This window comes from Chelmon rostratus, chromosome 15, assembly GCF_017976325.1.
Source record: "Chelmon rostratus isolate fCheRos1 chromosome 15, fCheRos1.pri, whole genome shotgun sequence".
Lineage (NCBI taxonomy): Eukaryota > Metazoa > Chordata > Actinopteri > Chaetodontiformes > Chaetodontidae > Chelmon > Chelmon rostratus.
This window is the reverse complement of record NC_055672.1, coordinates 19,747,453-19,771,772: the sequence shown is the minus strand read 5'-3', so window position 1 is coordinate 19,771,772 and position 24,320 is coordinate 19,747,453. Positions and strand designations below refer to the sequence as shown.

The following is a 24,320-nucleotide window of genomic DNA, read 5'->3' as shown; positions in this document are numbered from 1 at the left end:
AAATGAGTCCTGTTGCATTTTCTTTTTTCCTTTTTAGTTAAAGCCGTTTTTACTCGCTTACTTAATGATACAGAGAGTTTACCACTTACTTTGATGCTGAGCACAAAACCAAGCTAAAAAGCCAGCCTAACTAGTTAGCAGCATAGTTAGCATGTGAAACTTGCTAAACCAAATAGGTCATGCAATAGTATAGAAATATAATGAAGCTAGTTATCTTTTTCTATTATTCATTTCATGTCAAACATATTTACTGGAAGGTAAGCTGAAAATGAAAACTGTGCTGTGATTGATCAATATGTCTCAATGAATGGGTTCAATCTCGGGAGACAACGGCTGACTTCAGGCAAAAGACTGTCGTCCTCACTTCTTTCCTGTAGCCAGATGTTCATATATTATCAATAGAAAACAAGAATGTCTTCAAAATTAACATTCACTTCTACCTGTCTGGACTCTCTTTCTCCCATATTGATGAGTTTTACAGCTGGCAAATCTGTCTGTTTAAAAATTGTCTTTTTGGGGATGTCTTCTAATCTAATTGGGGGATGGTTATGGTTATTTATCAGAGTTAATGGGATGAAAGCACATGCTGAATCATGCAGACAATTTGTAGATGCCACAAACGTACACAAAACTTCCTCTAATTATCTGTTCTCATCTTTGTGCTCAAGCAGAGCAAAGTTTTACACTCGCGGGCCCAAGGTCTTTCTTTTTCCTCCCCAAAATTTCATCCCTCCCTCTGTCCTGCTCTCAGCTTTCCTCCTCGTGTCCCCTCATCTCTCCTTCCCTTCAGACTTCTCCCCATGTCCCCTTTTCGACAGGTCTGCTGAAGGAGATTCTCTCACAATGCCACTGTCTCAGAGCCTCAGTGTCTCCTCCACAAATAGGCCTCGGTAACTAATCCTTCCTGCTCTGGTTTCAGACGGGACCAGATAACCCCCCCCCAACACCATCAGACCCCTCCTCTGTAGCTTCAGTCTCTTCTCGCACCCCTATTGCCCCCCCTCTTCCCTCACACATTGACTTTGGAAAGCTCATTTCTCAACTTCGATATAGGTTACAGTGAAAAGACGTCCTGCTTCTCTTTGATTGCTCTGTGAGATGCTGTGCCAGTAAGTAAACAGGTGAAAACAAAAAGATAAAACAAGGAAAAATGGACGGAAATGTAACACAAAGGCAACAGAGGTTGCTACACCGGGTAAGAGCACAAACTGGAAGAAAGGCACATTCTGCACAGAGGAATACATAAACCAGTGGTCTTACCTTTGAGTAATCCGGTTTGTTTCTCTTTGTTTGTACCTGGCAAAGAGGGCAAAGAAGAGAGAAAAGAGGAATTATCAGGTAAACTGAAGAAGCTTCCATGGTTGCCTTAACTTTGTGGATTTTTAAAAAGGTATAATCTGATGAAATTAAAGAACTGAAAATCAGAGCATGTTGGAGGAAGCCAAGGTTACATTGAAACTGCTTTGAGTAGAAACCACCTGAGCTCCTGACATCCCAGAACATCCCATAAACCCAATATAGGATTTTCCTCAAGATGTAAAGTTGTAGTAAATGAAGAAGGAGGGAACAGCAAGTCAGATAAAAATAAGTAAGTAAATCAGGTGCTTTCAAGGCCGACCATTCATGCACGACAAAACTTCTAAGGCTTTATTTCATTTTTCACATTTTCAAGGCCAGATTGCTTGCATTGAGTGAGCTCTGTCTTCATGGTAACTCATGTTCAAACTGTCTTCCCACAGGTTAGCATAAAAAACGTGAAGCAGTGAAACAAACAGGAGTACAGCTGAGGCTGATGGGACTGCCATTAGTTTCACAGGTATCACCAAAGTGATTCCAGTTCATCCAGAGGGGGACATGAATATATGGAACAGATTTCATGCCAATCCATCCAATCCACATCCACTGTGGACATATTTCAGCCTGGACCAAAGTGGTGGACAGACAGACAAATGCTATTACACTTTACCTGTGAGACCACACAAGTTCAGCTAAGACATTTGATGCATGTAACATGGCCAAGAGTACCAGAGAGTGGAAGACTCCAAAACACAAAGCGAACATAGCTGCGGAAGGGAGTCGTGGACCATGCATACCTGCTGCAGCTGCTGATGCCACCTCTCCTTGCCAACGAAATGACGGTGGAAAACCACCGGGGCGGCGCTCAAACTGAACGGCCCCGGCTCTCCCACGCTGCTCTTCACGAACGGCTGCAGGTCGGAGTTCAGCTACAGCGAGGGGGGGAGCACATTCGTCAGTCGGGCGTTAGTCAAGCTGGGCTCTACTACTTTGAAACCAATTAGACCAACGCAGTGGCGAGAGTATGAACAGGTGAGCGTGCACGCTGCCTACCGACACTCTGAGTGACCCTGTTAATGGGCCTGTGGAACACAGCTAACCTGATGAGGATGGTTCTCCTTCAAAGACCTCATTTCTGTTTCCTCCCATGCTGAGATTCCCTGCAGCCACCGAGGCCCGCAGACAGGCAGCTACAGGGAGCCACAGCAGGAGAGGACGCACTAGCACAGCACTGTGAGTGGGACCATTATGACTGGCTTTAAGGCTAGCACCGATAAGATTCAGCTGAAAGCCTCTGAACCTTGAAAAATTTGTCTCGGATGTGAGAATTTGATGCAATGGCAGGATAGCATCAGGAACGTTTATCCCCATGTGCACTTTCAGCACTGCTTGTTCAGCTGTGGTGTGAAGCATCTGATCAAAAGATACTCTGATACTGCTGAACTAGAATAAGAGCAATGATTCACTTTGCTTCTTGCAGATAAGTGGGACAAGCCAGAAAAAGAAGAAGAGTAGTAGTAGTGATGAGGAGGGACGAAGTTTCAGTACAGACAAACTGTATCAAATTTGGTTTCAAATTTTTAATAGCGTATTGTCCCAAATATTGTTTTTTTTTTTTTTTCTGAAAATAACATTTTTAAAAGCTGGGGTTGCTATATATTCAAGGCCCAGACCTTTATATATAACAGCAGGTATTTCTTTTGGATAGAGAGTGTCAGTGTAGCTCTGACTCCTACAGAGAGCAGGTTGCTTGTAGCTTTAATGTTGCTCAGCTAGTGATTTTTTTTCTTTACTGCAAAAATGGACCAGGGGCTGAATCACCTGTCAAGCAGGCAAAAATGTGAAAATCACCAGCACAAAATATAATTATAAGGAGTGGAGTGAAAACAGCCAGGGAAAATAATTGATGAGTGACTGATAAACATAAACATGTAGATTTACATTTGGCTTTAATGGAAGTATTTCATGTTTCAAGGATGAAGACTCACTTAGTATCTCAGGAAACTCGCTGAAGGTCTTCTGTACCTTCAGTTTTTTTCAATTGTTTTTCCAAAAACAGGTAAAAAATACCAGCAGTATTTGCACTGTGGTATTTCAATTGACAATCAATGTAAAATAAACATTTATTAAGAGTTTAACACTGAATAATGTCAGGTAATTTGCCATATCAGGACTATGTGGGGGTGGTTTGATCAAACAAAGCCACAACTGCAATGAAACTTTGATAGAAATGTTGCTGAACTCTGATTGGTGCACAGAAACAAGAACAACTGATCCCCAAACACTTCAACAAGTCCAAAAACACAAATATACAAAACAATAAAAACAGCTCCAGTATATATCATCATCCCCTCACTCGCAGTAAGAAGCTGCTTGCTGTGTGCCCACAGGTGTGAGCCGTACTGACCTATCCTCTATAGATAAACTTCACTGGTGGTGGCTGTGTGCTGGGTGGGACGCTCAGATTAGAATTACCTTGTGGCCCAATGACAGGTGCTTGCCATACTGGTACGCCAATCTTTGGGCCTCCTTGTCATGTTTGGCGAGCTCCATCGCAGCTTGACAGCTCTTGGCCAGCAGCGACCCGTGGGACAGGAACGCCTGCTCCTCCCACGTCGCGATGTTGGGGCCTTCTGCGAGGCTACTCTCCTGTGGAGCAGACCGAGGCAGAGACACGGTGGGCCTGAGCTCTCACTGCTTCTACTGTGCAGCTTCAAACATCCGGCACCGCACCTCGATCCAAACGAGCCCTTCTTGCTCTGTGATTTTATATTTCACTACGTAAGTGCCCGTGAACGAGCGTGTAACAGTAATTTAACACAGTATTTACTGCAAGTTCTTCAGCTATTAGCAACAGAGGGAAGCTGGGAGAGGGACATGACGCCAGAGCAGGAAAACACTTTTGTGGCTCTGCAGTCACTTTAAATATGTTCTTTTCTATCTATAACATTATAAACAGCACAGGCATGACAAGGTTAAATAGACCACCTCTGTACAGGTGTACAGTGCAGTAGAACACTTGAATTAATTCCACTGCACAAATGTTTTATTGTCCTGTTAAGGCATCATGTTGGCGTTACTGTATATATTTTTTTTATTCCCAACAAATCAATGTCTCCTCCTGAAGAGTTAAATCTTCAGTTCTGTGTCACAGATGTACAGCGTCATTTTTAAAAAGGTACAATCATTTCTTTGAAAATTTGGTGCTCTGTGAGTATTTCCTGCATAAGGAAGGCGTGCATGTTATTGACTCAAAGTAAACATAGGAGCACCCAGTGTGGCTCACTGACGTTCACGTAATGCTGCTCATTTCATCGATAACTGGAGGAATCAGATAGATCAGGATTTGGATACACAGAGGATTCATTGTTGGTTCTTGGTCTGTTCATGGAGTTTATGGACTGGCCTATACTGGGAAAACAGGTGCTTTACCTCGGCATTACTGTAATTCTCACAGTAGAGTCCTTGAACTACATCGCCGATGGCACTCGAGATCAGTTCAAACACCTGTCAAACAGAAAAAAATGAGACATTATCAGGAGGCAGGCATTATCAGGAAATCAAACTCACACATCTGTTATCTGTTGAATGGAGAAGTTAAATACTGGGTTTGATCTGCCCGACAGGCAACGTGTCCATCAACAGCCACGCGTCCTGTTGAAGTGTCCTTGGACCCGGGCGCTGAACCGATAACCTACGCCCTCATTATAAATCACTCCGGCTAACAGCATCGATTAAACTCCTGAAACGCAGATGTAAATGAGGTTGATCAAAACTGACACGCTACTCACTTCATCCGTGACATTTGTAATTAAAAACCACAATTTCCTGTGATTGAGGCGCGGGCGAACGGCGCTCTCGTCTGAGCAGCTGGTTCGGTGAATGAATCAGAGGTGAGACGAGGGTCAGAAACCAGGTGAACTGCTGCAAACCCAGCTGCTCATTATCAGGCCATAGGGGAGCTCCTGTTGATTTCATAAAGCAGAGCCTGGCTCGCCTTCATTCATTATAGTTTGTATTTATAGAGACGTCCAGTCGATGGAGGCAGATCAGGTGTCTGTCCTGTCTGAGCGGATGAAATGGAGCTAAAAGGCAGATGGTGGGACGAAATCAGACTGTGTCCAGAGAGCAGAGGGGTTAACAAGGTTTTGGAGTGATGATCTGACTTCGGGGGCCTCTTTAATCTCCTTTTTCTCCACAAACTACTTCAAGATTTATTTCACTCGGTGCTTTTGAGCATTGCGGCTTTGTATTATCAATCTGTTGATACTTAGGTGATCTATACATCGGTGGTTCTTCTGTAAACCTGACACAGAAAGATTAAAGTGGTTATAGATTCTTTCTGGCACAAGTTAATTAATATACAGCAGAAGAAAAGATGTGCTGCTTTTAGAAAACTGACAAAGCTTAAAAAAGATTTAAAAGGGGCAACAACTCAAAGGAAAGCTAAAAATGGCCACACAGAGCCTTGTTGAGGTCTGAGTAGTTTGTTTAAGACTGCAGTTGCCCGTTTCCTCTTACAGGGGGCATGCATGACTACATTTTAGCTCCTACTGGCCCCTTATCAGCCGCCAGAAGAGAGGCCGCATCTTTTCAAACGATTATTCAAAGCCTGGATCTAACGAGTGAGTGAAAATCTGAAGTCGAGCTCGCTGTCCTTTCGAACCGCGCGGCCCGCGGAGTGAAGGCCACGCCTGTACAGTTCAGATGAATGAGGTTAAATTTAGAGCTCCTTCAGCTCATCCCAGACATCCTTGGTTCATCAGAAAAGTCTGGTGACGCTGGCTGCTCCGTCAGCCTCGCAGTGCCCTTTGGGTAACTGAATCCACCGGGGGAAAATATTGAGGAAACCCGAGCTTCGCCCACAGACCTGGAAGGACAATGTGCCTACAGTATTACCAGATGTGGTGTCTCTGCCTGCCTTGGGAAGTGGGGGCCAGTGGGGGTCTTTTTTTGGAAAGTATCAGATAAGCTCTCCCCCTGCCTCCCCCTTACTCCATTCCCAAATCCAGCCAGATCGTGTTTTGCCGACAGGTCTGCGAGGGGGGAGAAACCGGAGCTCCACGGTGAGATTACTTTACAGTTTATACAAGTAGCGGCATAGGTTTCCTCTCAAGGCCACGACACACAATCCCCATCGCTCTCGCTGCCTTAAAAGAAAAAAAAAAAAAAAAAAGGAGGCTGGTTTATGAGAAAAACTTCGAAAGCTTCAAGAACGACTCATCTGTCACCGTGTGTGTTAAAAAGAAGCGGTACAGTGACCACACACACAAGCTGCAAGAAGAGAGACAATCCACTGTTGAGCAGACTGTCAGTTCTCAGGGCAGACTCTAACTGCCCTCAGCTTAGCACGCTTTGAGGCTGTTACAGTTATAAATATCAGACAATTAGCAGATTTTAATGAGTGAAATGGAATTCGTTTACAGCCTTCATTGCATTCGCCTTAGGGTAATTCTAAGTTTAAAGCTATTTGTATGGCTTTTTTTTCCCTCCTGAGGAGCTAAAGCAGGTTGGACGCAGCTTTTTAAAGGCCACTCTGCCGGTTTCAGCCCGTCAGGAAAGTTGTAGAAGCAAAAAACAGGATAAAAACAATCCTGGTGTTGTCATATTGGGTGAGAGGGTGTGTCAATGAAAGATGCATTTCAGCTGCATCATGGGAATGATCCAGTGTTTTTGGAGCTTGACCCGCACTAAAGACTAGAAAGTCAGGATATCTCGGCCGGCGCTGCCCCAATTTAGCTCATTCTTTTTAAAAATCTGTCTTTGCTGAACATAATGGAAGTGCAATACGAAAGTGTGCCAGTCATGCAGAGTCAGTATCCTCAATTTCTGCAGAGAGACATGAAAGTTGATGATGATGTACAGAAATAGCCACACCCATGCCCACCCCCCCACCCTTTGGCTCACTTTCCTTCTCTTGTCTTATGACCAAAAATTCCTTAAAGTCTGTGTAAATCCTTTTCTCTTCTTTGATGACTTCCTGCAAACAGTCAGACTGATGTAAACTCAAGTAAGCCTCATTGAAATTCACTGGAAGAAACAGAAATCCACTCAAGGCCAATTTATTTGTTTGTTCTGGAGCTTTTGACCATATCACACTGTCTTTATCAGCAGAGGGCATGGGATGGTTGTCATGGCACTGCAGCTGTTCTGAGCACCTCTTAGACTTGGTCTCCTCCATCACGCTGGCTTAAAAGCTGGGGTGGACAGTTTACTTTGTCAGCACATAAAGACCACGTTATGCAGCTGAAACTCCAGAACAAGCAAGTACGTGAACCGTAAGTTGAGGTTGTTTAGTCAACTGCTGTTTCCAAGGTTATTAAAACCCTCAAGGAAATGGTGTGCTGTACAGCAAAAACAAAACTGATTTTTCAACGTCCAAATTTCCGAGATTTTTACAGTTTCTTGAAATAAAATCACATGTGCGGATTTTCTTTCATGTTCACCAAAGAAAACTGTGACATGTTTTGTTTAGGTTCAGTTACAAACCAGGACCGAAAGTCAACGCGAGCTCGCAAATGGGATGTGAAGTGAAACGGATTTCGGTAACGTGTCCTCCCACCAGTTTCAAAAACCTTAGGTCAAAACACATCCCATTCCTGTAACTTAAGCTCAACGTGATGGACTCTTCATTCCTGTTTGCAATAATCTAATTTCCCTCCTGTCAATAAACCAGCGAAGAGCAGCTTCATGAAAACACAGCCGAGCGCGAGCGTCGGTGCACACTGTGGTTTGCCCTCGGTTCATTTTGTTTTGCTAACCTTTCCAAACACGAGTAACTGCTGGCTATCGGATGTCCATCTGCCTATTACCCTTAAAAACTTCCACTTTGCAGACGTTTCCTGCGGTTGCTTCAGATTTCATTCACGCTCCTCATAAACAGCGCTGCAGGTTTGTTTTGGAGGGGGGGGGGTGAACGGCTTCAGGCTTTGCTGTGTGGTGAGTTTGACTGGCATTGCTCTCACCTTGACAATGAACCACAATAAAGGAACACATGCTCCAAAACTTAAATTCAACTGATAGCAGCGTGCTTGGTGTGAATGCACACTCGATCAGGCATCATCAGCAGATCTACCATCATTTAATTCTCAGTGTTTTTTTCCGATCTTCCAGGGAAACAACAATATTAGTTCTATTACAGGATTTTGTGTAACTTAGCCGCACAGTGTCAGTTGTCTGTCATGGTACTGCTGCAGTGTCAAACCCTAATGGAAGTCAATTAGCACTGTAAAGGAAATGCCACACCTTTAGAATTATCTTCAATTTGCTAACTCCTGCTATGTTTCCCATACAAGAAGCACCATGGATACCACTTACATCATATTTGGGAGGGCGTCTCTTGGCTGCCACAGAGAGGACAAATACCCAGACTGAGTGTGCTGAATAAGAAGCGTCAGGGAAGGCGATAAGGGCTGGTACGGCTGATGGCACGGGGGGGACGGGGAGGGGGGGCGGTTATTTTGATCCACTCGGGCAACCACATTCTGACGGAGCAGCGTGGTGACAGCATCTGTCAGCGAGGGGTTACCAGGCTGTGTAGTAGATATGATCTGTGGTGCACTTTCAAGACCACCACCACACACACATCCTAAGCAGAAAACTCAGCACGAAGCATTCCCATGGTGCACTTCTCACTTTTAGATTAGATTTAGATTTTCATCATTTTTCAAGACCTGAAGAGGAAAAACCCACTGGAATTACACACAACAAAACCCCAAAAAGCTGAACATGAAACAAAAAACGAACGCATTGATTTGTAATGGCTGGTTTCTTGTTGTTGTAGCAGGTGACCTGTTGGTGTGTCCATTAAAATGAAAGCTGTGGTAAACTTAAAGGTGTCCTGTGAATTCTGTGTTACAGCGTTGGCGCATTGCTACATTTGAAGTTGCTTAACGATCGCTAACGTTTGATCAGCGGAGTAGTATGAATGTGGAAAAATATGCATCACCCTGCCCATGTGTGCGTGATACAAACGTACCCGTTTTTCACATCGTGGGGAATATTGTGACTTACGAGTTGTTATTCCAGTAGGTTGACTTATACAGACTTGAACAGCTGTGTCAATCTCATCCATACATGTTGCCATTCTTATGTTGCTCGCTAGTTATTTAGGAAATTGACATTCCCATTATCGATCTGGCCTATTGAGCTCTGATTGGTCCACTGTTTATCTTACCGGCAGAAACAGCCACCAGCGGACGTCCATCTCAATCACACTTGTTGGCATTTTATATTATATTATATTATTATTTTATTATATTATATGTCTAAGTTCTTGCTGGTCAGCTGTTTCTCTAACCAGGAGAAATGGTGTTGCCCCCCATTTCCAGACTGACTTGAGCTAAATCTAATAGGTAGGTGGCAAATCAGGGGTCTTGAACAAGGCTAATCTTGTTGGTCATCTTGCAGCCCCAGCTTCCTGTGGTCCCCGTCTGGGCCTTTGACCCTCAGGGTTGGGAACAACCAGGCTACACCATTTAAAAGAAGGTTGCAGCGTGTTGCGGGATGAATTTGATGAATATAAGGCCGAGCCACATTCTGCACGTGTTACAACAGTGAAGGTACTAGACTGGCCTGCCTGAAGTCCAGACGTTTAGTTCAAGCGAGAACGTTTACGGATTGTTGTTTAAAGAAAGGTGGTGTAACACAGTGGTAATTGCTCGTATCACATGCTCTTATTGGAATGTGTTGCATCAAATTCAGAATTTACATTAAGAAAAACAATTAAGTTTATCAGTTTGAAGGGATGAAGACCGACACTGAGCTGTAAGGACAGCTGGGAGCTCATATCAAGACAGCTGTGTTTCTCAGTAATATCACTGATGTCAGGTCAGATATTTCACAGGGCTACAGTCTGTACCTCAGTGTTATCCAGTTGGGCAAGTCCAGTACAAGCGTACGCTAGCAGGAAGTCGCCACTCAGGACGGCCATCTTATTCCCAAATTGCATGTCCTTCAGTGGGCCATCTGAATCCGTCCACTCCTTCAGATTGACTATCCCACGATGCACCAGGAACGCCGTGTGGATCAACTCGGTGATTTCTGCCAAGTTCCGCTGGCTATAAAAAAAAAAAAGAGAGAATACATTTTAATATCACAGGTTCCTTGTCAACCACTTTTAAGACAGGCGTTTCAGAGATGTGACAGCTTGAGAGCTTTTTGACAGAAACCTTTTCATTGTCTTCACACGGCTGGAATATGCAGGTTTGGCAAGTTTGAAAACTCATTCACAGCACCACGTGCAGCACAATGATTTATGGGCTGCATTTCATCCTTCCACCAAAACGGGAGAAACATCTATTTAGTCAATGAAACTGCAACACAACACTGCTCCAAACAAAGACTGTGGGGATCATCACAGTTCATTCAGCTGCCATCTGAAACACTGACTGAGTACACAACTTCAAAGGAGAAATTACTGTGTATCTCGAAATGATAAGAGATTTCTCTACAACTACCATTTGGTTTAAAAACCTTGCAGTCAAAATCAGCACACTCAAGGGCATAAACCGGCAGATATGTCAGACATCTTGCTGCACAGCATGCCAGGGGTTGTGTTAAAAAAAGAAATTAAACTTATCATTAGGAAATAACAGCCATTCTTGATTATGAGAGAAAAGACATAAAAGTGGTATTTGAATAGAGCCTTTCAGAGCAGCCTTAGGGAGGATATAATCAAATGTTGATTCAGCCATTGGTGGGGGATAATTAGGCCCCTCTCCATATGGAAGGAGCTCGCCACGCTGCGACAGGAGGGATCCATCCAGACAGGGTTGGGTGCGCTGATAGCCACTTACGACCTTCTTTCAGCCGCTGTGAGAACCTGATGAGCCAGTCATCTGCCTTGCGCTCCAACCCCTTCCTATACACACACTCCAACGTACGCACACACGCATCTTGTAGCCAGGTAATTGCCATGTTCGACGTCGGCGTGGAAAAGATGTGATTAAAATTCAATAATGTCATCTATTTCGCCTCTCAATCACACCCATTGTCTGGTTGGTTTCTCTGCTCGGTGACGCAGAGCAACAACACAGTCGCCCCGAATGAGAGTTAATAAGTTCAGGGTTTAAAGAAAAGGAAATTGACAGATTGACAGTCGCGCTCTCAAGGTGCCTCCGAGTGATGGCCACACTCGACAGGTTTCAAGAGGAGAACTCATTGTTACGACGAGAGGAGCACCACGAGGAGCTGTGGCTGATTTCAGGCCATAAAAATAACATTTTAAATTTTATTCCAAGTCCAAGGTCAGCCTGATGGAGACTGTTTGCCTGGCTGTTTATCCTGAGCACACAAACCATAAATGAATCACCTGTGATACACCTGTCATCTGCTCATGCTTTTGGCCTCCCGTCAATACGACGATCCATCAAGGTGGAAAACTCGGCTACCGCCAGTCCGAAAGGTTTAACAGGAGCATTCGTGTCAATCAGCCATTATACTGCCTCTAATAAATGTTTGATAGAGCTTCTCTCAGTGAACACATTCACAATGAGAGCAGTAAAGATGAGAAGACATAGAAACTTATAATACATAAGTTGGGATTACATCAACACATACATTTGTGTATAATGGCTAAGACATTTAAGTCTGAGATGACGGAGTTTCTTTGCTGACTCAACACAGCTCAAATGTTTGACTGTGACAGCAGTCTCAAAAATATTCAAGCTATTGAGCATATCAAGCAATCAGAAGCTGAAGCTGACTGTAGTCGCTATTGGTCCTTATTCTGACATTCTACAATGAATTAAAGACGAGTTGTCATTTGCAAATTAAAATATTACAAAATACCACTCCAACATGTTCAGACTCATGATGGACAGTTAAGTAAAAAAAGTGTCAAATCAATGGAGTAGAAGCTGAGATACTGTTTTTCTTGTCAGAACCTGGTGCCTACGTTACCCACAATGCAACTACGACCCCAATTCCAAAAAGGTGTGCACAATGTGAATAAACACAGAATGCAATCATTTGCAAATGAACTGTGTTTACTGCCAACAGTTTAACGAAGTGTTCCTGAGCCCACGTAGTAACATCCTTTATCCAATCACGTGTTCACAAAGTGGTGAACCTCGCTCCATCCTTGCTTGTGACCGACTGAGCCTTTCCAGGATGCTCCTTTCATACCCAATCATGATGCTATCAGCTGTTACCAATCAACCTGTTTAGCTGTGGAATGATCCAAACAGGTGTTTTTGGAGCGTTCCACATCTTTCCCAGTCTGTTGTTGCTCCTGTCCCAACTGGTTTGAAACATGTTGCTACATTCAGAATAAGCAGATATTTACAAAAACCAATGAAGCTGATGAGGTAAAACACTAAATATGTTGTCTTTTTACTGTTCTCAATTGAGTGTATATGAGAAAGGATTATCAAGTTATCACATTCTGTTTCTTCTGTTCTGTTTTATACAGCGTCCCAAATTGGAAGTGGGGTTGTAGACCACCGAACGTTCAGTCAGAGGTTCGGGCGTGTTGTGCTTGCAGCAGCTAAGCTAGCCTCGAGCCTTTCGTCTCAAGCAGAGAAAAGGAGCAGCCTACAGGAGTCTGGTAAAATCACCTCTTTCTAACTCCCCACCCACAGATTTTTTTTGTTTTCAAACCTGTAGTCTTCAGCCTCAAGTGATGTCACTTGAGGCAGTTCCTTTCACACAGTTCCTTCTGGAGCCACAAAAGGCTTTTTTCACATATGCAGTAGCATTCCCCAAGACCTGCAAGCAAACCTCGATGTGCGAGATCAGTTCCCCTTTATTTCCAGTCTTCTCTGTTGTATGAATGGCTCTAACAATTTTAGCTCCTTTTTTTATCAGAGAAAAATTGGACAATGTCAATATCAATATACTACATAGTGATATAGTAAATTTTCTGGAAAAAGCTAGTGCGGAACAGTTTATGGATCACAGAATCAAATGGGAATGTCTGGTTTTGCGGAATCCACCAAACTGAATACCTGACAAATCAAGGTACTTCATTATATTATAATGGAGAAGATGTAATGGCCTCCAAACACCCAAATCAGTCGAACCCAGGTGCATACACATCCCAAAGCAGTGCCTCCAATGTAACAGTCCTGATCAGTAGCAGTGGAGCTTGGGGAGGAATAAGGGGGACAAGGGGCCGGTGTATAAATAGCTTTGGTGCCCAGTTGCATAGCAACCGATGCCATCTTGCTGAGGTGTAACGCCCCTCACCACGCCCCTTGTCCTGACTGTTCTGTTCCATTTTCCTCCCTCCGCAGTCTGCCTCGCCATCAAATACAGCCTTGCAGATCTGAGTGCGTCCCTGTGTGTGATTTACAGAGGTGGCCTGTCCATCAGACGATCTGTGTGATGTGTTCAGTGGCATGGCTTTCATTTGTCACAAAGAATTAAGAGGTGTGGTGTACAAGTAGGACCATCTGTGTGTGTGTGTTTCTATCTATCTATCTATCTATCTATCTATCTATCTATCTATCTATCTATCTATCTATCTATCTATCTATCTATCTATCTATCTATCTATCTATCTATCTATCTATCTATCTATCTATCATGGTGGTGCTTTGGTGAATCATCAGTGTCAGGCAGCAGAGTGGGAAATGTTTTACAAATGCTGCCTGTCAGGAGGGAGGAGACCATCCCCCAGAGGTTTCAATCACCCCCCCAAACCCGCCCCACCCCGGCTCCCTCCATCCTTCCATCTCTTCCATCAGAGGTGCTAATGAGCCCAGGAGAGGTGGAGGGACTGCTGGGGGGGAGAGAAAGAGGGCTAGATAGTGCAAATGAGGTGATCAAGTCATGCTGCGTGCATGTGTTTGGGTTTGGACTATCCATCACACACGAGTGAGGGAATGCTGCATGTTGGGTTCAGTGATCCATTGTCGCAGTGATGTGAGCGCCAGGTTGTGACATGCGGTGAGTGTGCAGTAACTCGCCCTGTAGTGAGGCACAACCTGCCGACACGGCTCGGCCTCGCAGCCTGAAAGGGACGGGACTCGATATTAGGATGGTTCTGCACAGACAGGGCTCCACTACACATGTGCCTTGTGCCAGCTAGCAGTAAGAAAGAAGCCTTTCAGGCACCCAGCGCACAGCCACGCCAAACACAGCAGTCACTTCTGGAAACCACTTGGCACACACTCACCATCCCTGTTGTGAGCTGCATGCTGGAAGTCAAGAGAGGACCTTGGGGTGCTACCTCAAGCATTTTAACAGCAGTGCATTAATACCACATTTAACAAATTACATCTAAATATGTATAAATAATTCAATATGCATTGTAGTTCGCTAAATCTTTTCCAGACATTTCATATAAAAAATTTGTAAAATTTATGCTATAACATGACTTAAGAGTCCACAACCACGCTAGCTGCTCTGTGGATGTAAAGCTCCCTGTTTAACTGTTGGATAGATTAGGGTTGAGAAGCAAAAATTGTTCGCGCTATTTTAAAAGGTGTGGTGAAGTAAATGTAATAATTAGTTAGAGGGTGGCGTCAGAATAAAAAAAAACCCACAATCACAGGAAATAAACTGCGAATAGGGGCCAATGTTTTGCTGCCAACAGAAACTGTTGTGTAAACATGTCGGCATGTACATTTCCCAACATGCAAACTTGCATTTAACACAAAGTACAACTATTTAGTCATAAACAAAAGTATGGAGCTGAAGTTTAGGCCCAATGATTGTGCAATAGGAATATTATGATGCACAGTCTTTGGAACATGAACGCACCAAAACTGTTTAGTCGATGTAGAGATATTTCACTGGATAAGTGAACGTTTTGACCTACCGGTGGCACTAGATGAAAAGTCAGAGGATCACCAGTCAGTAGGATTCATCCTCTGGGCAGGGTTCTCACAAAAGAGGCTACTGAAGGGACTTTCTGGAAAGCATTTTTTTCGATCATGTAGCTACAATTTTAAATCCAGCCAAATAAAATAAAAACCATCCTATCTTGTAACTGTGGCTGCATTGCCCGCACATTCCATCATATTCGCAAGATGATGCAGTGCTCCATTTACGGGAATTGATATGGACGATAACCACAGAGGACAAGATAGAATTCCCCGACACAAGGATTTTATTTCACTATTTATCCTTCAGTAGCCATGTAACAGGGACAAAAGTGGCATCACCTTCCTTGGTCTGCTTGCCATGCACATTTATGGTCCTACAGTGCAATGTTACACATGTTTTATCCCAAACAGCACATACATGAGAATGGAAATATGTGGAAGCCGGAAAGATTGTCCAAGTAATAGCTGTGGATTTGAATTACCAGCTTGGTTTTAATGTACTGAAGCAAAGAATTTGCTTGGTGGAAACTAGCTGTGGTACAATATGGCCATAACTCCTTAGACCACTCTCTGTGACTGTGATTAAGGTGGTAGAAAATGTTCAAGGGCACAATGTCTTTTACACAGTGTTTTGCCGATTAGCTCCCCAGTTACCACGAAAGCAACAGGAACCAATTACATTTTTCAAACTTAGTCAGTCTTTAGGGGATTTCCTGCATAGGAGGAAGATTCATCTGTGCATCCTGCTGATGTTGATACTCGCACCATCTACAGCTGTTAAGTCAAAGAGGCAGAAGTGTTCGGGAAGAGATGTCAGGGAGTGTGACGAAACATCAGCGAAGCAAAAGCAAAGCCAGAAGAACAGCTTACCGGATAGTCGATTCTTTAATGGACATTTGATGGATTTAATTAGTATCGGGCTAGGTGCAAAGCAGTGCACAGACAGGTCCTAACCTGCCATCTCAAACCAATGTAAAATAATTCAAACACCCAACAGTGTGAGTGACTTCAGGTAGTGTACCTCGGGTAGATGCCGCTGACCATGTCCTGAGCCAGGAGATCGGAGGCTGCGTGGCTCGGCCCTGCAGCTTTCGAAATGAGCAGGATGATCAGTGCCCTCATCTGAAGGTTGTTCTTGCTGTCGTAGACGAACCCCCTGCAGACAAACACCATCAGCAGATTAAAATACAAACCGACAACCATCAAAAGCTTGCCATTTATTCAATGTACACCTTAAGTAATAAGGATACATGGTCCAGAAAGGTCCAGTCGTGCTGTGTGGGAAAAACTTTTTCTGTGTGGTCTTCACAGTGTCACCATTTACTAAACGCCACAGCACAGTATAAAGTCTAATCTTGCTAATCAGCAACAGATTTTTAAAAATGGAGAGCATGTAGCATTTATGTCTCTAACATCTTTTCCTACACCCTGCTCCCTTCTGTAGTGAAGGGCCTGCATCCAGTCACACCTGCTCCCACTGCCACATTTCACCCTGTTTTTAATGAGCAATGTTTGAGAACCAGCTTGATAACAGCCAGTATGCTTAGTTGAAACGATGTAGTTTAAATAGTGGAAGAGAAATACCGCTGGCCAGCATATTACCATTGGCCAAAGGAAGACTCCTCCTTTGTGCTGAAAAGCAGTCCTGATTTTAAGCAAAATCCAATAAGGAGGTACGCAGCATGAACTGCAGCATTAAAGCTGGCAGAGGCTGCTAATCGCCATGTTTGGCTGTAATAGTGTTTGACAAACAGCATCATTGGTGTCACAATGTAACACAAGACCAGGCTGAAAGGTGCCATTTCGGGATTGGGATGATTTCCAGTTGATGCGGTGAACATGTTGCTCATTTTCACACCCAGCAGACACTGAGCGACATAAGTGTTCATGTGGAGGCAACCAATAGTAACTGCCCTTTTAGCTCCGGCTTGGTCTCCACCAACTCCTGAGGAAAACATTCAACTCGTTAGCTGCTAAACGCTCCACTGTGTTCACTGGCTCGTTACTATCTGTGTCTAAAAGACGCTGGCATGCTTCATATAGCTGAGGGGAGCTGGGGGGAGCTGCAAGTTGCCGTGACGATTCCCTGTTGTTAATATTCGCCATAATACCATAATAATAATAATAATTAATACCAGAATGTTGCTCATAGCAGCTTTAGACGTGTTTGCATCACTTGTTTCCATTATTATGCTAAGGGATAGCAAGACGTACAGGGTAATTTAAAACATGTTGTATACAGTGCGTACTATACAGTAGTAGCTTAGCCCTGCACTTTGCCAGTTGATCTTTGCTAATAGAGTTCAGGTCTTGACGATTTATCATAGACGAGTACATTCCGTTGGACAAAGAATGAAATAAAACAACAAAAAGATTATAATGACAGAACTGTTCTTAAAAAATGTTGAACGATTGTTGATGGAGCACAGTAGAAAAAATGACAGGAATGTAATCAATCAGCTTTGCTGCAGGACTGTATGTTTCTTTTGGGTTTGAACACATGCACAGAAACGCGCACACACACCCCAAAAAGACACACACGGAGCCCGGCGGTGGCTGCCTGCGTGGTGGGCAGATTAAATATCTTTTTCCTCTCTCTGGAGAGCGGTTAGACAGAGCACCTCTAATCCCGTCCCTATGGGAGCCCCTTGTGCCATGAATCACGCTCTCGTTAGGGGCTCCAAGGCAGACAAGCGGCCACGCCCCCCCCTCCGCTCGATGCCCAGACACCGGCCTCACCGGCCCACCGCCGGCCCCGAGCCCCCACCTCCGCCCCCCACCCTCTCTGACCCACCCCTGCACCGCAGGGGGAGGTGGAGGAACCCGAGACAGAGAGTGGATGTGAGAGATAAAGCATGAAGAGAGGGAGGGCACGGAGAGAGATGGAGGGAAGAGAGGCCAGACGGGAATGAGGACGCGAGAAAAGATGACAGAGGAAATACATTAGTGATTCAGTGTTCTGGTGCTAAAAGGAATAAAAATACACATACCCTGAAGCTTTGTTCCTTCCCAAAAACATAAAACACCTCACACCGCTTTACCAAAAAAAATAAATTTACGATACAGCTGACATTATGCAGGGCTGTCTTTCACCACAGCTCAGGAGATTTATTTACGGTCACTAAATTTTTACTCAGTTGGAAAACAGGGACTGGCCTGGCACAACGATGAACGTAGACGCATCACCCACTAAACAGAAAGCGGCGAAGAGCAAAAATTATGAAGCTGCTCTCCTCTTGGGGAGTCCGGGTGAGCCAGTGGCCTGAGGGTGGCACATGATTAATATTTATGTCACTATCCACATCAGCGTGCATCAATCAATCACAACCGCCCTCCCGCAAAGGGGTGGGGCACGGATGATGTGGAAAAAGAGAGACAGTGAGGGCTGCGGGGGGGAGAGGGAGAGGCAAGAGAGAAATGGGCTGCTGTCATTTTAAAGGGTTGTGAACAGGTCACCACGCCTTCTGCTCCGCAATTACAGCGCAGGAATTCAGGAACTTTAGCCGCCGTATGCAGGGGCTGGAATTAATGCATGCAAATGTATGACTGCACATGTGTGGCGACGTATTGATCCTCTGTCCTGCTCTTTTTGCCTAAGTACTGAAAGAATGAATGAGTGAACGTGCCCAATGTACCTGCACTTTTCCTCAGGGCAGAATCCATGCATTGCATCTGTCTCTGCTGTGCAAAGCAGATACCTTTATAGATTGTGATCCATTTAGAAAATGAGAGCAGTTCATTCCAGTTTCTGGGATCTGATTCTCACAATTCCAAGAAAGCTGTTCAGTTCTCCATGTGCCTCTAGTCTGATCCTGATAAAAGACCCGGAGAACACACTTTCTCATCTGCTCCTTATGAGCAAAGACATCAACACACAATCTTTGTGCAAAGGCGTTGGTTATTTCACTCGAGAGATTCCTGTATTTCCCCATGCTCTTCTCCCTGGTTTGAACTGGGTTCAGTCATGTACTTCAATGCACCAATCACGATTTAGCAACATTTGATTTTTTGATCAGTAAACTCTTCGTGAAATAGCACTTAAGGTTGTGTCCTGTGGAATGGTCCTGTAAACATACACAAGTTTTGTTCATATTCAGTAATACTCGCTAAAATGCACTGTGTGTGTCCTCGATGTCCGATCTCGATATGCTGAAAGCGTTTCCTTCCTCATAGAACATACTTGCAAACACAGTTTTTTAGGGATGCACGATAATCACTATGTGATGTCACCGTGTGATGTCACTGTGTTATCTCTGATGTCACTGTGTGATGTCACTGTAATGGTCATTTCTAATTATATCATTGTGAGATATTAAAATCATCGTTTGTAGGGATGCACGATAATTATCGGGCCGATAACAAGAAATTATGACGTCATTCCGACAAGTCCGATATCATGACGAATAGCCCCGATAACATATATGTTTTTGTCAGCACGGCAGTGCCTTGCTCCCACTATGAGACCCGAATGGCCTGCAGTGAATGCTACGTTCAAGTGACGTTGGCATAATCGGAAAAACTCTCTCACTGGGAAAAATCAATACCCCCTCATGCCAGAAAACAACTCGTTAACTCGGTCATAATTTTGCTAGTTGCTGACTTGAATTAACATTCGCAGTATTTTTTCACATGTTACACATAAAAAATAGAAACATGAACTTAAATAGGCCAAAAGAGCGACTGGCAAACGAGGGAATGTACGTTACACCTTGAATGCAGCATGCGGCACAGCGTGCTTATGAGTTCAGACTTCAAAGTTTCCAAAGAAGATTGTTCGCTGGTTATTCGTAACAAATGTTCCAAGCGAGTTCCACTAGGAGCGAGAAATGGCACGAGCTTTAATACCTGATCAGTCACCTGAAACATAACCACCGCTTTGACGGAGTTTGGAAAGCGTATGACGACGGCCGGCCTGCTAAAGACGCTAACGTTAGCAAGGCAGCCGCAAAGAAGCCACCAGACGGCGAGGCTTTCGAAAAGTCCAAGAAATTTGCCAAAGATGACCCACGGGCTAAGGTTATTGAAGATTTAATCATGGACGTGATGGTGCTTGACTTACTATGGACTGCCCTTCTTCAGTTTGTTTACATAAGTCTAAGTAAGGGATCATGTATCTTCCTTCAGGATGACATAGAAGCCCGACGCGACGCTTCTCCGTAGGAAACTGCTCACTATACATTATCCCGCTTAGAACACGGCTTACTACTAAAGCATTCAATAGTGTGACACAAAATAGTGATTAAAACATATTTTATTGATTTAAAATGAGTCTACTCTTGCCTGTCACCGCTCTCATTGCGCAGCGGCTCTGAAAGTAAACACGTACGTTGCCTAGCAACCGCCTCTCACTGTGCGCAGGCCGGCAGGCAGGAAAACTTATTTCTTTACAGATATTCAGCGAGAACATGTCAAATGTGGACAAGTGACGGGATATCCCAGACCTGAGAGAGACGTAGCTGGAGACAGTTTGGTTTACCGCTATTTTTTCGGACTGATGGATAAAAGTCCTGCATCAGCTGATTTCTGCTTTCAGCGTCAGACATTAAAAAATCTGTCTCCAGTTTTGTCTCCACTCAGCAGTCTTTTAGCAGACCGATCGTCCATGCTGTGTTTCTCTTGGTGTTTTTTTCGTGTCTGTCGGCTTCAATCTGGTCAATCTCTGTGTCCTCAAGTCTTTTGTGTCTTAATATCGCTCCTCCTGTCGGTCCAGCTTTGTTCTTTACTTTTCTCGTCTTTTTTGCTGGGGACATCATTCTCCAGCAAAGTGTTTGGTCCTCTCCAAACAAATTAAAATTAATGTACGGTAAATGCTCCATATTATGCCACTCAAATCAGCTGGCGATTTCTTATTGAGCTTGGTACATTAAGGGATTGCCCCTTTAGTCTGACTGTTAGGAACACCGCTGAATTTTCGCAATTGACCAATCAGAATTGAGTATTTAAGAGTGCCGTCTTCTAACTTCTGTCAGTACGATATGCACTGTGTATTATTTTTGTTGTCATTGAGGAATGCACTTTTTCAGTTTGTTTAAATAGAAATGTTTGAATCTAACTTGTGCCAGTACATTAATTTTCTATGTATGTTTATTTTTTGTAAACTTCTGGAATACACTTTTTCAGTTTGTAATCCTGATGCATGTATTTGCATCATTTCAAGGGGCCTTTATTTTTTATATCAGTAAGTAATGCACCTTATTTAAATTGATGTGAGATATCAAATAGGTTTGTTTGATAGCTTTAAGAACATGTTTGAGAGGCTTACCAATAGTTTTTCATTGGAAAAATAAATATCTCTTCATTTAAAGAGTCAAAACTTATTTTGGTTTTGTTCGTGGTATTGATGTCATGATGTTAGGTATATGTGTGTGTTATCGGTTATCGGTATCGGCCTTTAGGAGCTGAAAGTTATTGGTTATCGGTATCTGTTTTAAAAAACAGTTATCGTGCATCCCTACAGGTTTTAATTCAATTCAATAATTTCATTGTTTACGTCTGTGTTTATGAGCTAGAAATCATCTGTTGCTGATGTACTGCTGTGTTTTTTTAATCCCTAAACAATCCCTTAATGTTGCAGACTTCAAAATCGAATCAAATTTCAGGGGCTTTAACCCGAAACATTCAGGGTGAAGCAAGAAGTCAATGTCCAGGCTGCCCATTGCCAACAGAACTTTTAATATCTTAAAATCTTGACATCGATTAGTGTTGCAATCAAAGCACAAATGTATTCAATCTTATCAAGTCACACTGTGTTACACACTTAGTGCCAAAGTCTACAAACCTTTCCAAAGTCCCCCTCCACTCAAAAACATTGTATTTCACCTTTGAGCATCTCTGCGCAGAATGATGTACGTGCAGTTTGATGCTAGAAAGCTGTTCTCACACTCATCTGCTGTAACGTTTAGAAATTTTAATGAGCTAATTGAAAGTGTTTCGAGGAAATACAATACAAGTTAAAAATTTGTCCTGCAGACTGGAAAGCATCTTTAATTTAAACATCCATTCATGTCCACACTGTGGCTGAAATATGCAGTTTAATCCTTTTAGGCTTGTTTCATTGATCAAGCCAGTAAAGATCAAACTTGAGATTAGGAAAAAAAAAAAGGTGAGGAAACAGTAAGGAAACACTCGTCTGAGTCAGACTCTCAAGGACTGTCCTTAAAGCAAGTAAAGTTTCTTCTCCTGGGCCGCAGTCCCCTCGCTGTAACTCCAGACTTTGGGGCAAAGTTAGCTGAGCTGCAGTTTTTGAGAATGAAAGGAAAGGAAAAACCGAAACCCAACTCCACGAGGGTCTGCCTGTCTGCTATTGTGGATATTTTTATCCGCCACGCGTCTAAGGCGGAGACACAGTGGGAAATACGAACCAGCCAACCCAAGCTGACAGTGAAGAGTCAGACTGTCAAGAGGTCTGCTCCTCACCACCACCACCCCCCGCCCCCCGCCCCCTGCTACAACACCCAAATGGATTGTCATATCAGATTTAGGTGTATAGGTTATTACACCCTTGGGCTCCTGTTTCCAACACACCCGTCTGGATGGCGGGATTGAGTTTGAGGACTCTCTCTTCTCGTTCTCTTCCCTCGGTTCTCTAAGTTCCTGATTTCTTTGATAGAACATACGGAGGCTCGGGCAACTCCTATGATAAAGTGATGAGATAATATTTGGAAGATGTGACCTGTCCTAGCACCTCCCTCATTACAACACAATTGTGTCTTTGCAGCTGCATCACAAAGCAGCTCTTTTGGCTTTGTGCATGCAAAAATGGATGCCTGGCATGGCCGTCACATCAGCCTAAGTCAAGTCGATTTCCACCCAAAGAGAGCGGACTATGACGCAGTAGACGATCTTTTCTTTCGCCCTCTCTGCAGGAGAAATCAATATACAGTATTTCCCTTAATCCCAACATTTACTTCACAGAAAAAAACAGGATTTATCGAGCAAACTGAGAACGGAGGCACTTGAATAGTTTAAACATAATCATGTCTCTTTGGTCGATCTATTTTTAAATTTTTCTCTTAAAGTGAATCATTCATGCAAGGACAAACCAATTCATGGTTTTTCCTTTCATTGCCTTTAATCAAAATTCCACTTAGACTAAATTCAGTGCAAAAAACGCTCCTGAAAGTTGTTTCTTACAATTTCAGCAATAGGCTAGTGGCCCTGCTCTCCCTGTCAGCATGTATTTAGTCTGATTGACATACTGTGTGTCAGCTGCTGAACTGCGAGCTGTTCATTCCCTCTACTTTCTTTTCACCGTTTTCTAGTCAGCTTGTTGCTTACTGGAGAGGTTACAGTTGGTATAATGTCTTGCAGGTTATACAGTGTGGCTATGAGGGTATTTTGCGGTGGGTTTGTTACAAGAGTTTTTTTACAATGGAGCTGTTCCTTTATGGGAGGGTCCCTGACACTCCTGCCATTTGTTCCACACTATTTCATTGATTAACAGGTGGTGGTAACACACCAAGCTATGCTGCAAGCCAGTAAACACGGATAGAAACTATTCTGGCCATTTGTTGGAGCTCAGGGTTACGCACAATGCATTTGGGTGAGAAACACTGAATATAAACATACTTTGGCTTGTTTTGCTGTGCTATTAAAAGGGGGCTACAGGGCCCCTTTAATAGCTTCTATAGGATTGCTTTTTGTATTTGGGATTTTTAAGAAACGCTCAATGTTGGATAACATCCAACACTGAACATTTATGACCATTGTTCGACTGAAGCTGAGTGATAAATTGGTACATCAGCCTGAAATCAAATGAAAAGTGAAAAGAGAGAGCCAGAGAGCAGCTGGATTTACACATCTGGTCCATTCAGTTGGGACTAAAACTGCTTCTAGCATCTCGTTTGATGGAAAGACACCGAACGCTTTCAAATCCCTTGACCCTGTTCTGAAGTAACTGCATCTATCCAAACTGACAAGTTCATCAATTAAATGCTTCGCCAGTCAAGTGAGAGTGTACAAATCAAAGCTCAGGGAAATGATTTGATTAATACAAGGACGGATGGTAATGCCATTCAAGAAGGCTGTTATGAAAATGTGACGTTTGTTGTGATGACAGTTCTCAGGAGCATGATTCCAGCAAATTCATCATTTTTTTAGACATACACACCAGTAAGTGTTTGCAGGTCATGTGTGTGGCTGTACGGAGTTCTGCTCCACCTTGTTTGATTAAGGACTGAGTATTTTCTGCTTTTCAGTCAGACTTTTTTTTTTTACTGTGGTAAAAGCCAAACTCCAATACACGCAATATAG

At 43.5% G+C, this 24,320-nt stretch overlaps 1 protein-coding gene across 2 annotated transcripts in view; it reads right to left on the bottom strand.

Moving 5' to 3' along the window:
* The window catches only part of pdss2 (prenyl (decaprenyl) diphosphate synthase, subunit 2), a 31,232-nt gene that overhangs the window by 5,689 nt on the left and 1,223 nt on the right, over positions 1 to 24,320 (bottom strand). The window contains exons 2-7 of one of the 2 annotated variants that reach the window (XM_041954309.1): positions 16,090 to 16,224; positions 10,157 to 10,355; positions 4,729 to 4,803; positions 3,772 to 3,945; positions 2,094 to 2,225; positions 1,261 to 1,296 (exon numbers count right to left, since the gene is read on the bottom strand). In XM_041954309.1, coding sequence (XP_041810243.1) covers positions 1,261 to 1,296; positions 2,094 to 2,225; positions 3,772 to 3,945; positions 4,729 to 4,803; positions 10,157 to 10,355; positions 16,090 to 16,224 — 751 coding nt within the window. The remainder of the gene's footprint in view (positions 1 to 1,260; positions 1,297 to 2,093; positions 2,226 to 3,771; positions 3,946 to 4,728; positions 4,804 to 10,156; positions 10,356 to 16,089; positions 16,225 to 24,320) is intronic. The other variant, XM_041954310.1, reaches the window with a different exon arrangement.